We start from the raw sequence: 16,886 nt of genomic DNA, 5'->3' as shown, positions 1-16,886 counted from the left end.
ATTCACACGCCTGGCTTTGCTTCTCTCCCCTGTGGGGGTTTTGTCCGCTCAACACACCTGCTGTGCCCTCGGACCAGAGCCCTGGCACACAGCAGAGGTGCCGCAAATGTCTCCCGGACAAACAAATGGGTGTGTTTGTGGGTCTGTTGTCCCTTGGGCATGTGTCTATGCCTGGAGGGCCCATAAGCGCCGTCCTTGTGTCTCTGTGTGTTTCTGTGTTCTCACTGTGCATGTGTGTCGTGCCCGTGAGTCTGTGTATATCCGTGAGTGCATTTCCTAAGCGTCCTGTGTCTTTGAAGGGCCTCGGACTATACGTGTGTCTTTATCTGGGATCACCAACCTACATGTGTACATGTGCTCACATTTGTGTGCATCTGCACTGGGCGTGTGTCTGTGCCCAGGGAGTGTGCATCCCTGTGTCCCTGAGTGCGTCTCTGTGTGCCCGGTCTGTGTGTGTCTACGACAGTGTCCAGCTAAGCATATGTACATGTCTTGCATGGGTGTCTTTGCATGAGTTGCTGACTCTGTGTGTAGCCATGCATGTGTGGCTCCGTGTGACTGTGTTGGGTGAGGGTACAGCTGTTTGTGTGAGTGTCCTGTGTCTGTGTGTCTCCAGGACCACATCCGCCTCTTTCTAAGCATCCCTCGCCTGGGCTGCTATGCCCTCAAAGTGCCAGCAGAGGGCGCAGGGGCGCACCTCAGCAACTGGAGGGCCTCTGCAAAGAAGTTTTGGTTTTTCTTCCCAACACCCCCATACACCACCTCCCACACAACACCCCTGCCATTCCCGGCCCCTTTTGCCACACACCAGCCGCCTGTGCTGACCCATCTCTGGACTGACCAGAGCAACAAAGAGCTAAGCCTCCAACCTGGTCCCTGTGCTGCCCTGAGCAGCCCCCTGGCCCTCTGGGTCTGTTTCCCCCTACAGTCCTTTATCTCCACACCCCGTTAATCTCTGCATCTGATGTAAAGCCCTTCCCACCCACAGCCTCCAGGAAACTCCCAAGAGTCCCCAAGGCCAAGTAACCTATAGATTCTTCCTCTTCAGTGTGGAAAAGAAACAGCAGCCCCGAAAGGGGGTGTTGCTGCCCCAGGACACCCAGCCCTCCCGGCAGAGCAGCCTGGGCCCAGCCAGGAAGGACAAAGGCATCCTGGAACATTCTCTCCCAGGCCCACTGACCAGCCAGGGGCCCCGCCCTCTGCGGGGAGGTGACTGTGTCGGAGGAGTTGAAGCCTCCAAACAGCTTGGGCTCCGCAGCCGTGGGGGAGAAGGTCGTGTTGGGGCCTCGGTGGCCATCAGCAGAGGCTGGCTTGCTGGGCGTCTGGGAGGTGGGGAAGGCACCCCCGCTGCCACCACCATGGGTGTTCTCAGCAGGCTCCAGGCTTCGGCGCCGTTGGCTGGCGTCCTTGGGCTTGCTCTTGTTGCTGCCCATGGTCCTGGCTGGAGAAAAGAGAGGATTTGGGGGTGAAGAAGGGACTCTGGGAGCAGGCTGGGCTGCCTGGGCCCCTTAGACAGCCTCCACCCTGTCCCATTCTACAGACAGGGAATCTGAGGCCCAAAGAGAGGTACTAACCTCTTTGGGTAAGTCAGCCTTTCAGAGCCTCAGTTTCTTCATTCGTAAAATGGGAATAATCATGTCACCCATCAAGCACTTCCTTGGTATAGGACCAAGTACAAAAGAAACCTCATAATCAGAAGCTTTAGCCTCTCCCACATCCCTCTGAGTCACTTCTTCTGACTCTTATGGGCAGGGACAGTATCTAAGTCATGTCTGTATGCCAGGCAATTAGCACATAGGAGAGGGCTCATTGAGGGTTTGCTGAGTGAATACATGACTGACTGAAATTGTCTAATACCAGGCAGAAGGGTGTTAAAAGTCGCAACCAAGTTAGGAATACAGCAGGCAGCTGAAAAGAAAGGGTGGGAGCTCACCCCAGCCTCAGGGCCTTTGCACATGCTGTTCCTTCTGCCTGCCTGCTCCTCTGTGACCACTTCACCAGGGTAACTCATGCCTCCCTCAGTTGTCAGTTCATAAGTCACCTCCTTGGGAAGTGTTCCCCAAATCTTTCACTGGTTTAAGTCCCTGTGACTTTTGTGCCTCTCCTTAGTAACAGAGGACTCAGTTTTCATTTAATTTGTATTTGTGCAATTATATGATTTTTGCCATGGCTTTTCATCTTTCTAGTACCTAGCACAGACTTTGGCACATAGTAGGTGCTGGATAAACAGCTGAATAAAGAGATTTCTGAGCCAGAAATCTGGCAGGTCCAGAGATCAGGAAGAACAAAAAACCAAGCTGCAAACCCCCGAGTGATACCCACTGCCCTGCTGCGCCCTTCTGCCCCCCACTCCCCCAACTGCAGGCCCTCGCTGGCCCCGGCTCCTACCACCCCTCCCTGTTCCCTCATCTTGGCAGCCCTGATGGGTCATCACCTCACCTGGTGGAAGGCAGGGGCTGTCCCAGAAGGACCTGGGAGGCAGCCTGGGGTCTCAGCAAACACCAGGTGCAGAGTCAGGGGTCGTGGACTGGAGGCCCTGTCTACCTCTTCCCACCACAGGACCCTAGGCAAGTCGCTTCCCCTCTCTGGGCCTCAGTGTCCTCATCTGCAAAGCAGGGATAAAGCAAACTCTCAGGGCCATTGTGAGCGTGTGATTAGAAAGAGAAGTCATCGTGACTGTGACTCGTGGGTCATGATCTATCAGGCTCTGAGGCTGGCAGGCCTGATGACAAGAGCTTTGAGACCTGAAATCTCCTTTCACCCTCCCAAAGCAGGTTATGAGCGTGAGCAGGGCTGGACAGGGCCCGGGCTGTTAAGGGGGGGCTCTGAAACCAGACTCCCCAGCTCAGATCCCGGCTCTGCCCCCATCCACTGTGTGACCTCAGACAAATGACCTAGCGTTCCTCTGCTCCCCATTTCTTCCTCTGAATGTGGCGGGGTCACTGTGATAACCGAATAAGGCAAAGTGCAGTGCTGGGAACCCGGCAGGTCACCCTGCCAAGTCAGCTTTCACTGATCTTGTGCGGCTCTGGACACACAGCTAGGTGGGCTCCGGCCGTTCTCCAGGGGTGCTACAGGCCCTAGAGTCAGTCCCAAATCTCCTCTGGAACCCTTGTATGGGGAAAAGCCCCCTTGACCAGACGGGGCCTCAGGCAGGACTGGTAGCCCAGCTCTACCAGTGACTCCACTCCCTGTATAAACCTCAGCCAGTCCCTGCACCCTCTGGGCCTCTGCCTGTCGGGCTACACAATGGGGGTGTGGCCTGATGCTCCCTGGGGTCCATCCAGTTCAGAGAATGTAGGGCTGGGGAGGCCCTGGGGAGACCTGCTCAATAGCCCAAAGGATTACCAGCGCCTCCCAAGGGACCAGTGGGCCTGGGGACAGGAATGGACAATTTCTATGGCAAGCCAATCCATTGAGGTCATGGTACCCATCAGCATTCATATGGTTGGTGTCCTGTGGGACTTACGACCTGGTTCCCTGCATTCCCAGGCTTGATGGAGGCTGAGTCCCAAGCAGCCTACCCCCAGCCCACTTGCTCCCTGGCACAGCATTTGCAGCGCCCACTGTGCAACTGGCCTCTGTCAGTCACTGTGGCGGGACACAGAAAGGGACTGGCCAGGCCCTGTCTCAGAGAGCTCATGCCCTAACAAGGGGCTTGTTTGTGGGACTTTAATAGAAAATAAGAATTGCAAAAATATAAATGAGGAACTTTTTAAGAGCCCAGATTTTCTTTACAATGAACTAAATTGTGAAGAGTGAGCCCCCTGTCACTGGAGGTAACCAAGAACAGGAGCTAGGGTACTTGGCTAATGTGCTGTGGGGTGAGAGAGAGAGAGTCAGCATTGGATTTTGGAGGCTCTTCCAGCACCAGCTTGATGTATGTTCCCTCTTGAAAGGGGACAAAGGGAAAAGAGAGCTCCTGGTCCCTAAGCTCTTACACTAACCAAGAAGACCACTTCCCATGGGAGCATCAGAAAAAGTATGAGGCCTTTCAAAGCCAGATGAAGGTGGCCCGGGGCCTTTTATTGCCATGTTGGATGGTTTGTGGGGTTTCGTTTCTTGTGGGGCAGGGAGGGAAGGTTGGTCCTTGTGGTTGATTCTAATTATACAAGTAATACATGTCTGGGGAGAGGCAGGCAGGTGGAGGTTAAGAGCCGGCACCCTGGAGCAGACCTGTGTTTGAATCCCTGTCCTACCACCGTGGTGTGGGGCCCTGAGCCCCAGGCTGCTCCTCTGGCGCTGGAGGTCGCAGCAGTACCACGCCACAGGGCTGCAGGAGAGTCAATGAGGCAAGTGCACAGGCCATGGTTTCTTTCTGGGATCATATGAAGGTGGGACTGTAAACTGGGGTCCATATAGTGCCCTAGGCCGTAAGCTCCCTGCAGGCAGGGCCAGAGCAGATCCATCTCCATATACCCGGTGACCAGCAAGGCCCCTATAAGGTGACCTGGAAATATCTGACAAGTAGATAAAAGACAGAAGAGCACAGACACCTGATTTACATCCTGCTTTGCCCCTGCAACCTCACGTTGCAGAGAACAAGCATCATTTCTGCAAGTATCCTATTCAGACCCTGCCAGAGCCCGGCCCCTATGCCGGTCCCTGCTACAAGCCCCTGGCACATACTGACTCATCGCATCCGCACAATAAGGTAGGAGGCAGACACTAACTATGTCCCCATTTTACTGACGAGGAAATTGAGGCACAGAGAGGTTGAGGAACTTGCCTGAGATCACACAGCAAGGGTGCAAGTGAAAAGAAGTGAGAGCAGGAAAACACAGTGGCCAGAAGGAATCGGGGGTTGCTCATGGGGTCCAGTGGAGGAACTCATGGGCCCCACCTGCTGCCCTCGGGATCCCTCTCTCATGGGGCAGCCAGACACCCTTGGCAGGCAGCGCCATGAGTGGGTAGGGCAGTCAGCCCACTCCTAAAGAAAGCTGGAAGTTTCGGGCTTCTGACAAAGCAGAGAGTGGTTGAGGAAGGACAGGCACATTTGGGGTGGGATCCAGTCCCTGCAGGGCCGCTACCATGTCGTGGGACCTGGGGGGAGAGAGCCTGTCCTCCTGGGCCTCCGTCTCCTTTCTCAGGGCAGGACTCTGTCTTAGGGCCCAAACGCCCAGTCACCATGAGTTGCTCATTTGAGAACGGCCAGCCCCACATCTCCCCCACATCTTGCACACTCCAAGGCAGAAATAGACCCTGGGGGCCTCAAGGGAAGTGGTAGGGGCTCCCTACTGGGGTGCCTGAGGTTTCAAGAGGAAGGTGGCCCCTTTCCTCTGGGGAGCTGCTTCCAACCACAAGCTCCAGACAGAGAGCCCGGGCTCTCGCTACCCAGGAGAGGTGCAAGGATGAGGCCCTACAGCGTGGCCCCCTCTGTGTCCCCAGCGCTTCATGCTCAGTAGGTCTCGACCTGACCTGGCATCTCTCCCTAAGGCTGCCCCCACCCTGCCCACATCACTGTCAGGGCTCGTTTCCCATCCTCCCCCTATCTTTGTCAAATGCATCCTCTCCCACCCTATCTCCATCCCCGCAAGCCAGGCCCCCCTCATCCTGGCCTGGGGGCAGCAGGGGTGGGCCCTCCAGTGTACCCTCCTCCCAGCAGGGGCATCTCTGTAAACCACCCAGACAACTCCACAGAGTCGGAGCTGCTGCCCCCTCGCCCACAGCCCCCCACAGAGGGCGCCACACTGGCTCTCACCTCCTGGCCTTTGCACAGGTTGTTCTCCTCCCCGACCCACACTGCTCCAGGCACACAGATGCTCACAACATCCAGAAGAGTCCAGAAAAGACTGCTGTTTAGTCATGCCACACCCACTCCCTCCCTCCAGACTCTGAAGAACATCACTTCCACCTCTTCTGAGGGTGGAAGGGAGGCCTGGAGCTTAGGAGTTAAGAATAAGAACTCCAGTCAGGCCTGGGTTCCAATCCTGGCTCTACTACTTACTAGCTAAATCTTCTTAGACAAATCACTTCACCTCTCAGTTTCCTTATCTTTAAAATGGGGATACGAAGAAACGTGACATCTGAGAATTAAGTGATGGAGTCTGTGTGCAGAGGGCACAGAATAAGTGCTCAATAAACAAGGCACAATGTTGTTTTTACCATCACAGGCAATAAAAGCGACAATACAAGAGGAAGCAGAAGTTGGGTAGCAGAGCCTTGAATGCCATGCATAGAGCTGAGAACTTGATAAGCAGTCAATACTCAGCTGTCCTGACAGCACAGGGAAGTGGGAACTAGAACTGCACCCCCTTTGTAGATGAGACTAAAGTTCAGAGAAGGCAGAACTTTGCCTGAGGCCACACAGCAAGTGAATGCAGCAGAAACAGGATGCTCGAGGTTCAGGAGATGGTGTCAGAATGCACCTCTGGTAGCCCAGTCCGTGTGCTGACAGACTCCAGTGCCCTAGGCACCTCCCCCACCCCACCACCATCGCCATCCATGCTGACCCTCCAGGGAAGAAGAAGCATCATGAAGAAGTCGAAAAGACAGGCCTGTAGCTAGAATGCCAGAGTCAGAGGCCAGCTTGCCACTTCCTAGCCATGCAGCCCGCAGAGGGCTTCAATGTACCCCTTATCCAAGAATCAGCGTAACTGCTCCTAGGTGACTGGCCATGTCATGGGGTAAACATGAGCTACAAAGTGCCTGGTACATAGGAATTACTCAATGAGTATTAGCTATTACCATCATTATGTTGGAGTTTTTTCAGACCCCGCTCCCTTTTCTAATCACTCTTATGATTAGGCAAAGACTTGCAAAATTCCTACTATGTGCCAAGCCTTGTGCATGGCCCTGGAGGGATGGTCTGGAGGAGGTGCTGGGAGCCCAGGCCTACAAAAGCCACTTGACAGGGGAAGAGTCCAGAAAAGACAAGCATATCCACCAACTCACCTTACTCTAAGATACTTGCCAATGCAATGAGCTAAGAAAAAGAAATGGAAGGAATAAAATGGAATTAGAAAAGAGAAGGTATTATCATTTGCAGGTGTTATCAATGAAGATCTGGGAAATACAAGAGAATCTGCTGCAAAACTATTCAAGAAAAAGCTAATCATGTAAAGTGGTAGGAAAGCAAAAGGCAATATCCAAAAATCAACAATGTACTTATATACCAACAGCAATCAGAAAATTAAAAAAAAAAAGCCTAGCACTATAAAAATATCAATTCTTTCTAAATCAATCTAAAAATTGATATCAATAAAACTCTTACAGGATTTTTTTAAACTAGGAAAGTCAGTTTTAAAGTTTAAAAGTAAAAGTATGTGAGTAGCCATGAAAATCGTAGGAAGTGGAGTAATGAGAAGGAAGTAGCCCAACCAGGTAGTAAAAATTACTGTAAACTCACAGCACTTAGGACTGTATGACAGACACACAAAAACAGACAAATCAATGGAACAGCAGAGAAGGCCAAAAAAATTGGCCCACAGATATAGGGAATTAGCATATAATAAAAGCAGCATTTCATTCCAGCGAGAAAAAGACAGGCTATTTTTAAAGTAGAGTTGGGACCAATGATCTGCCATCAGGAAATGAATAAAGTTGGATCTCAGTCTCACTCCATATGCCTATAAATTCCAGATCAATCCATTCTGAGTCCCACAGAAACAAAAACATAAAGCTGTAAAAAGGGGACAGGAGAATAAATTTCCTAATCTCAGACTGGGAAAAGCATTTCCACACATGGTACAAAACATCAGAATCATTCTTAAAATTATAAATCCATCTGTGTAAAAATCTAAAATGTCTGTGTGGCTCAATAAACATCATAAATTCAAAAGACAAACAACAAACTAGGAAAAATATTTGTAACTCATTAAACAAGAGGGTTTTTTTCCTTAATGTATATTGAGCTCCTATAAATAAGAAAAATAACCACAGACAGCAGAAACCAAATGATTCTTCAACATATGACAAGATGCTCAACCATACTTGTAAGGTTAACGCATATTAAAAACACACAAGCTACCCAATCACATCAGACTATATAGTCTTTCAAGCGCAAATGGTCCAGGAAAAACCATATACTAAGGCATAAAACAAGCCTCAATAAATTCTGGAGCAAAATCATATACGGTATGTTAATGACCACAAAGGAATAAATTAATAAATTAGTAACAAAGAAATTTAGGAAATTATAAATATGTGAAAATTAATACATTCCTCTATAACCAATGAATCTAAGGAGAAATCACCAGAAAAAAGTAGAAAATACTCTGAGATGAATGAAAATGAAGACACAACATATCAAAATGTACGGATGCAATAAAGGAAAACTTAAGGGAAATTTATAGTTGTAAAAGCCTATATTGGGAAAAGGAGAATGTATCAAATCAGTAATACATCCTTCCACTTTAAGACAATGGCAAAAGAATTACAGTGTCATCCCGACAAGCCAAGGTTGTAGGTTCGATCCCTGGTCAGGACACATACAAGAATCAACCAAAGAGAATCTCCACCCTTGAACCATGGCCCAGTTTGTCTGTCACCTTGCACTGAAGGTCCCCACACTGGTAAACACTGCTAGACTTACCCAAAGCCTCAACTGGCCACAGTTTGGCCATATGCCAAGGTTGAGCTGATTCCTCCAACTCCTGCTGAGACTCCTACAGCTATTCGGAGCCTATGAAAAGAGAGTTCACAGTGCTCAACCTGGTAGCTTCCAACAGCTCACACTGGAGGAAGCTCTGACTGAATGGCTTGGTGGCCACCGAGGTGTGGATGTGGTTTTACGTTGGCGAGATCACGGGCAAGAGGGGCATCACTGGCTGTGATGTTTGAAGACCAGTCAGTCGTCTGTTTCATTTTGGTTTATCATTTGAATGTTCTTGGACCATGAGTGATCAGAACGGTATTTGAATTTTAAAAAAGATATGTCCAAAAAAAAAGGATTAACCAGAGAATGTATAACAAGTGGAACAACAAATCGACATTTCTCTCTCTCTCTCTCTAAATATCAATCAACCAATAAAAGACATTGGCAAAAAGAAGAGCAAACGAATCCTGAAGCAGGACTTCTGGCCAAGATGGAGGTGTAGGTAGATATATTTTGCTTCCCCACACAACCAAAAGAAGGACAACAACAAATTTAAAACCATGAAACAACCAGAACTGCCAGAAAACCAAACCGTATGGAAGTCCAACAACCAAAGAGTTAACGAAGAAACATTCATCCAGACTGATGTGCTGAGACAAAGAAGCACGGCCCCAGTGAAAGAACAGATCAAAACTATAGAAAAAGAACTAAGTGAGGAGGGGGTGAACTCTGCATCTGAATTCTATCAGATGCAGAGTTCAAAACACTGGTAATCAGGATGCTCACAGAAATGACTGAGCACAGTTGCAAAATAGAAGTAAAGGCTATACGAAGTGAAATAAAGAAAAATATGCAGGGAACCAACAGTAACAGGAAGGAAACCGGGACTCAAATCAATGGCTTGGAACAGAAGGAAGAAATAGATATTCAGCCAGAACAGAATGAAGAAACAAGAATACAAAAAAATGAGGAGAGGTGTAGGAACCTATAGGGGCAACTTTATATGTCCTAATATCCGAATCATAGGGGTGCCAGAAGAGCAAGAAATTGAAAACTTATTTGAAAAAATAATGAAGGAAAACTTCCCCAATCTGGCAAAGGAAACAGACTTCCAGGAAGTCCAAGAAGTGCCAAGAGTCCCAGAGAAATTGGACCCAAGGAAGCACACACCAAGACACACCATAATCACATCACCCAAGATTAAAGATAAGGAGAGGATCTTAAAAGCGGCAAGAGAAAATGAGACAGTTACCTACAAAGGAGTACCCATAAGGCTATCAGCTGATTTCTCAAAAGAAACCTTGCAGACAAAAAGGGTCTGGAAAGAAGGATTCAAAGTCATGAAAGTCAAGGACCTGCATCCAAGGTTACTCTGCCCAGCAAAGCTCTCATTTAGAATGGGAGGGCAGATAAAGTGCTTCCCAGAGAAGGTCAAATCAAAGGAGTTCATCATCACCAAGCCCTTATGATATGAAATGTCAAAGGGACTTATCTAAAAAAAAGATAATCAAAAATATGAACAGTAAAATGACAAGAAACTCACAACTATCAAAAACTGAATCTAAAAAACAAAAACAAAACAAACTAAGCAACCACCTAGAACAGAAGCAGAATCCCAGAAATGGGGATCCTTCCTGGAGGGTTATCAGCAGGAAGGGGGAGGGGGAGAATAGGGGAAAAGCTACAGAGAATAAAAAGCATAATTGGTACAAAATAGACGGGGAGGTTAAGAAAAGTATAGGAAATGTAGGAGCCAAAGAACTTATACGTAGGACCCATGGACATGCGCTCAGTGGGCACGGCGGGGGGGGGNATATTATTTACAGAAAGGGGGGGGAGGAATGCTGGTGGGAGGGGCAATGCAGGATGGAGCAGGATAAAGAGGAGAAAAAAATGGGACAACTGTAACAGCATAATCAATAAAATATACTTTAAAGAAATCCCAAAGCAACTAAAATAAAAAATTAAAGTAGAAATTAAGAAAATATAGAAAATAAAAAATAATAAAGAAAATCAACAAAACCAAAAAGTTTATCTAGACCAACCAACAGAAAAGGAGAAAAGACTCAAATTATTACAACCAGGAATGAAAGAGGATAATAGTACCAACCTTACAGAAAAACAAGGCCGGAAGAGAGTGCCATGAAGTCTCTATGCCCACAAATTAGGTTACTTAGATGAAATGGATGAATTCCTACAAAAACACATACTACACCAAAACGAAGATGAAATAGAAAAATCTGAGTGAAGTTAAAACAAGAGGTTGGATTAGTAGCTTTTAAACTTCTCACAGAGACATCCAGGTGCAGGTGGCTTCACTGGTGGACTCTTCCAAACAGTTAGAGAAGAAAGAACACAACTTCTTTACTCGGGAACACTTCCCACTGGTTCTATGAGGCCAGCGTTACCCTAACACCCAAACCAGGCAAAGACAGCACGAGGGAACTACAGGCTGCCCTCTCTTAGGAATATAACATGCAAATATCTTCAATAAAATACTAGCAAACTGGATCTAGTAATATATAAAAAGCATTATACATCATAACCAAATGAAATTGACCCCAAGAACATAAGGTTGGTTTAATTTCTGAAAAGCAATTAATGTAAAACAGCCATACCAATAGAATAAAGGACAAAAAAATACATCATCTTGACAGATGCAGAAAAAAGTATTTGACAAAATCCAACACCCTTTCATGACAAAAACACTCAACAAACTAGAAATACAAGGGATTTCCTCCATCTGATTACGGGCATCTATGAACAACTTACATCTAACATCCAACTTAATGGTGCAGGATTGAATCCTGCCCTATAAGATCAGGAGCAAGACAAGAATGTCCGCTCTCACCACATTTATTCAGCACTGTACTGGAGGTTCCAGCCAGGGCAATAAGGAAAGAATATGAAATAAGAGGCATCCAGATTAGAAAGAAAAAAGTAAAACTATCTCTATTTGCAGATGACATGATCTTCTACAGAAATTTCCAAGGATTCCACTAAAAAAATTATTAGAACTAATAAACCCGTTTATCAAGTTTTAAGATCAATATATTAAAAACAAATTGTTTTTCTATATCCTAGCAATGAACAATCTAAAACTAAAATCAAGAAAACCATTTATAATATCAAAAGAATATGTAGGAATAAGGTTTACAAAGTAAAAACTTAAACTCTGAAAACTGCAAAAATTGTTAAAAGAAGGTAATGATGTAAATAAATGGAAAGACATCCCATGTTCATAGGTTGGAAGATTAAACATTACTACGACGCCAAGAGTCCCCAGACTGATTCGCAGATCCAACACAATCCCTACCAAAATGCCGGCTAGGTACTTTGCAAAAATTGAAAAACTGATCCTAAAATTCCTATAGCAAGTTAAGGAACTTGGGATAGCCCAAACTATCTTGAATGAAAAATAACACTTCTCAATTTTAAAACTTGCAGTGCCCTGGCCAGTGTGTCTCAGTTGGTTGGAACATTGTCCTGTAGACGGAAAGGCTGCAGGTTCAATTCCTGGTCAGGGCATATATGCAGGTTGAGGGTTGGATCCCCTGTAGGGGCACATCTGAGAAGGCAATCAATCGATGTTTCTCTGTCTCTCTCTCCCCCTCCCTTCCCCTCCCTCTCTCTAAAAGCAATTTTTTTAAGTCCTCAGGTAAGAATTATTAAAAAAAAAGATTATGTAAAAAAAAAAACCTTCCAGTAATCAAGATTATGTGGCCCTGGCTGGTGTGGCTCAGTGAACTGAGTGCCAGCCTACAAACCAAAAGGTCGTCGGTTTGATTCCCAGTCAAGGCACATGCCCGGGCTGCAGGCCAGGTTCCCAGTTGGGAGGCGTGCAAGAGGCAACCTACTGATGTTTCTCTCACACATCAGTGTTTCTTTCTCCCTTCCTACCCCTCTTTCTAAAAATAAATAAATAAAAGCTCTAAAAAAAAAAAAGATTGTGTGGTACTCAAAAGAACATAAGCACCCCTATGTTCATTGCAGCATTATTTACAATCACCAAGATCTGGAAGCAGCCCAAGTGTTCAGCAGCCCATAGTTGTCCCAAAACAACCATGGGACATATACACAATGGAATTCTATTCAGCCATAAAAAAGTCAAGAAAGCTTTACCCTCTGTAACAGATGGATGGACCGGGAGAACACTGCGCTAAGTGAAATAAGCCAGTCAGAGTAACATGAATACCAAATGATTTCACTCATATGTGGAGTCTAACGAACACTGAACTAAGTAGCAAAACAGAGACAGACTCATAGATAGAGAGCAGGAAGACAGCTAGTGGGGGAAGAGAGGGGGAAGGGGGTGGAGGGATTGAAAAGGGAAAAAGGACTCGGACAGGACAACAGTGTGGTGACTGCTGCGGGGCAGGGGTATTAGGGGACTAAATTGCAATGGAAAAAATACAATGTAAAAAAGCCCATGTAGTACTGGTATGAGGACAGACATACATCAATGGACAGAATTTAGAGGTAAGAAATAAACCTTCCCATTTACAGTGATTTTTGACAAGGGCTCCTGTACAGCTCTCCTGGGAAAGAGGAGCCTTCTCGACAGAGGGTGCAGGAACAACTGGACATCCACATGTAAAACAAGGCAGCTGGACTCCTCCCTCAAGCCCCGCACTACGATTAACACAAAATACACCATGAACCTAAACATACGAGGTGAAACTTTTAAAATTCCTCTAAGAACATACAGGCATCGATTTCACATCCTTGGAGCACAATGGTTTCTTAGAGCACGTGTAACTAAAGGAAAGATAAACTGGATTTCATCAGCATTACAAACTTCTGTTTTCCAGCCCTGGCTGGTGTAGCTCAGTGGATTGAGTGCAGGCCTGCGAACCACATGACCACGGTTCGATTCCCAGTCAGGACACATGCCTGGGTTGCAGGCCAGTTCCCAGCAGGGGACTCACGAGAGGCAACCATACATTAATATTTCTCTCCTTCTCTCCTACCCTTCTTCTCTAAAGATAAATAAATAAATAAATAAAACTCCTGTGTTCCAAAGGACGTCAGCAAGAAAGTAAAAAGAATCCACAAAGCCCTGACCGGTGTGGCTCAGGCTCAGCTGGTTGGGTTTTGTCCTGCAAACCAAAGGATAGGGGTTTGATTCTCAGTCAGGGCACATGCCTGGGTTGTGGGTTTGGTTCCTGGTCGGGACATGTAGGAGAGGCAACTGATCGACACATTTCTCTCTCACACTGATGTTTCTCTCTGCCTGATTCTCCCTCCCTTCCCCTCTCTCTAATACATACATAAATAAATAAAACCTTTAAAAATAAAAAGGAGTCCACAGAATGGGAGAAAATATTTGCAAACCTGATAAGGAATATTTGCATATCTGATAAGGAACTTGTATCCAGAATTTATATAAGAACCCTTATAACTCAAAAACAAAAAGACCAATGACCCAATTCAAAACGAGCAAAGAATTTGAGTAGACAGTTTCTCCAAAGAAGACATACCAATGGCTAGGGAAGTGCCAACCAAAACCACAGTCAGGTACCACTGCACACCCGACAGGACGGCTCCAGTGAAGACAGACAACAGGTTGTTGGCAAGGAAGTAGCGAAGCTGGACACTTCACATGTTGCTGATGGGAATGTAAAGTGGTGTAGCCGTTTTGGAAAACAGTATGGAGCTTCCTCAAACAGTTAAACACAGAGCTACCACATGAGCCAGAAGTTAGGCCCCTAAGCCTGCACCCAAGAGAAACAGAACAAAGATAGCCATATAAATACTTGCACACAAATGCTCATAGCAGCATCATTCATAATAACCAAAAAGTGGAAATATCCCCCATGTCCATTAATTGATGAATGGATAAATAAAATGTGGTATATCCATGTAATAGAATATTAGTTGGCAAGAAAAAGGAGCAAAGGACTGATGTATGCCACACCGTGAATTAACCTTGAAGACACTATGCTAAGTGAAAGAAGCCAGACAAAAAAAAAACACATTAGAAACCACCTGGGTGGTGAGGACAAGATGCAGGGCGCAGATGTGCCACAAAGCTATACACTTGAAATCTGTATGGTTTTATTAACCAAATAATGTCACCCCAATAGATTCAATTAAATTTTTTTAATTAATAAAAATATGAAATTTATGGGGGGGAAAACTACACCAGAGGCCACAGTTCATCTATTAGATTGGCAAAGATCCCAAAATTCTATGGCAACCGTGTTGGTGAGAGTGTGGTGAACGAGATGGTATGGTGTGAGGGTCCATCGGCGCAGCCCCCTGAAGGAAAATCTGGCAAAATGTACACCCAAATGAAAACTGCGCCCACCCTAAGACCTGCAACTTGGGCTTAATCCTAAGGGCATCCTCACCCATGAACGCTAAGCATACGCCTGGGGTTATTCATCGCGGAATTGTCTACCACAAGCAAAGACTGGAAACAACCAAAGTACCCCTCGCTAATTCAGTGAAGCAGGTTCTCCGTCCACACCACGAGCTCTACACAACCATGAAGAAAGAAGCGGCACAGAATGGTCTCCAAGGTTCACTGTCAAGGGGACACGGGTGTAGAATGGGGTCTGCCATGTGCTACCGTTTTAAAAAATTTTCTGGCATAAATGCTTATATACGCCTGGATCTCCCTCGAAGGATACAGCAGAAACACCTCTCGGTGGGTACCTCTAGCAAGGAGACCGGGGTGCAATAGAGACTTACTTTCCCCTGTGTTCTTTTGTCCTGTTTGAATTATTTTTTTACTGTGTATGTATTAATGGATTCTTTTTCCTTTTTAAGAAAAAATACAGGCTTACCTGGTTTCAAATCCTGGCTCGCTCTCTCATGGTGGGGCAGTTACTTCTCTTCTCTGAGCATGAGTTCTGCAAAGGGAGGGGTAATAAGAATGCAGACCTTGCAAGGCTATTGTGGAGGATTCAATAAGACAACACAGGCCCAGGGTCCCCCACCGAGTATGGCTCCTGGTGAGAGCAGAGACCTAGTCGGTTATTCATATGGTATCAGGTACACCAAGGGGAACTGTGACAGGTGCCACAAGACAGTCTCAGACCAAGTGTTCAGAGCACCAGCAATTCCCTCCAACTGGGAAAAACTGGGAAGGCTTCCTGGAAGAGGCAGCCTTAAGGACAAGGTGTTTCACAAGTAGAGAGAACGACTGGGTATGGTGCTCCAGGCAAAGGGCCTGGAAGTAGGAAAGCCCTGGGTATTCACTCAGTCATGGTGCACTGATTGGGTCCTTCAACGAAGCTTAGCTGAGCACCTACTATGTGCCAGGTATTATAGTAGGAAAGGCCAACAAAAGATGGAATGGTTGGACCAGCCAAGGGAGGAACTACAGAGTGCAGCGACAGGGACAATGAGGGTAGGTAGGGTCTAGGGCCTCCGCCAGGCCCAAATGCTAACAGAGAAAAAGAAGGCTCAGAGAGGGAGGGTTGCTGCCTGAGGTCACACAGCAGGTTCCCAACCTCTGAAAACAGCCTCTCCCAGTTCTGCCCTCTCCTAGTCCCAAAGGCCAGAGAAGAAGAAGCCCATGGGGGTCCTCCCAATGTGCACCAGCAGAAGGTAGGTACAGATGCCGTCCAAACTGGGGGCCCACGAAGAGGAAGGACAATTGGTCCTCAGATAACAACGTCTCACTGATGAGCAGAGATTCCTGCGTGCCAGGCGCCACTTGAAGAAGTGCACGCCATGCACAATCCCAGGTGACCCCACTGCAGCCCTTCGTGGACAGCCCCACTTTGCAGATGGCACAGGTGAGACACACAGAGGTCGAGCTGCTTGCCTAAGGTCACCCAGTTCATAAGAGACACCACCACCAGGCAGGCCTGAATTGTCTGGGCTTCAAAGCCTTGTGCCCCAGGGCCCATCCCCCAAGGGAGCCATTGGCAGGGCCTGGTATCAGTGATCACACCCCCCTCCGAAGGGCCCACAGTGCAAGGTGTCCTCAGCCAGTCCAGGAATGTCTCCTGATAACAGCCTGACAGGAATGGGAAGAGTGGGCGGTGGAGGTTGTGGCAGGAATGTATGGGGGTGGAGAAGGAGGCAGCGGGGAAGGCCAAGGCCCATTGGCAGCCATTGTTCTGCCTCTGGAGAGGGAGCAGGAAGGCCTCATCAGGCACCTTCCTGAGCCAGGTGGGAAATGGCATTGCCAGGTAGGCTATAGCATCATGACTGGCGGGGGTCCCTGCTGTGACCCAGGGGAGGAGTCTGGGAAAGTCGACCAAAACCTCCTTCAGTACCATGGAGTGGCCCACAGTCACACCTGGGCAGTTGCAAAGGCCAACAAGCTCACCCATGTGAAGCCCTGGACTCCAAGGCCATGCTTCATAAATGGACCCTCGCTATTGCTGCTAAC

The 16,886-nt window shown here is 47.2% G+C and overlaps 1 protein-coding gene and 1 pseudogene across 3 annotated transcripts in view; one reads left to right on the top strand and one right to left on the bottom strand.

Moving 5' to 3' along the window:
* SRC (SRC proto-oncogene, non-receptor tyrosine kinase) overlaps positions 1 to 16,886 on the bottom strand; it is a 54,407-nt gene that overhangs the window by 18,414 nt on the left and 19,107 nt on the right. For 2 of the 3 annotated variants that reach the window (XM_037044026.1, XM_037044028.1), the window contains exons 2-4: positions 15,328 to 15,393; positions 2,440 to 2,605; positions 1,181 to 1,441 (exon numbers count right to left, since the gene is read on the bottom strand). In XM_037044026.1, coding sequence (XP_036899921.1) covers positions 1,181 to 1,433 — 253 coding nt within the window. In that variant the 5' untranslated portion in view covers positions 1,434 to 1,441; positions 2,440 to 2,605; positions 15,328 to 15,393. The remainder of the gene's footprint in view (positions 1 to 1,180; positions 1,442 to 2,439; positions 2,606 to 15,327; positions 15,394 to 16,886) is intronic. The other variant, XM_037044027.1, reaches the window with a different exon arrangement.
* Positions 8,469 to 8,781, top strand: LOC118985456 (ATP synthase subunit g, mitochondrial-like; annotated as a pseudogene).

Source organism: Sturnira hondurensis, unplaced genomic scaffold (assembly GCF_014824575.4).
Source record: "Sturnira hondurensis isolate 20B ecotype Veracruz unplaced genomic scaffold, ASM1482457v3 Scaffold0004136, whole genome shotgun sequence".
NCBI lineage: Eukaryota > Metazoa > Chordata > Mammalia > Chiroptera > Phyllostomidae > Sturnira > Sturnira hondurensis.
Note: the sequence above shows the minus strand (reverse complement) of the source record. Positions and strands in the feature narration are given on the sequence as shown.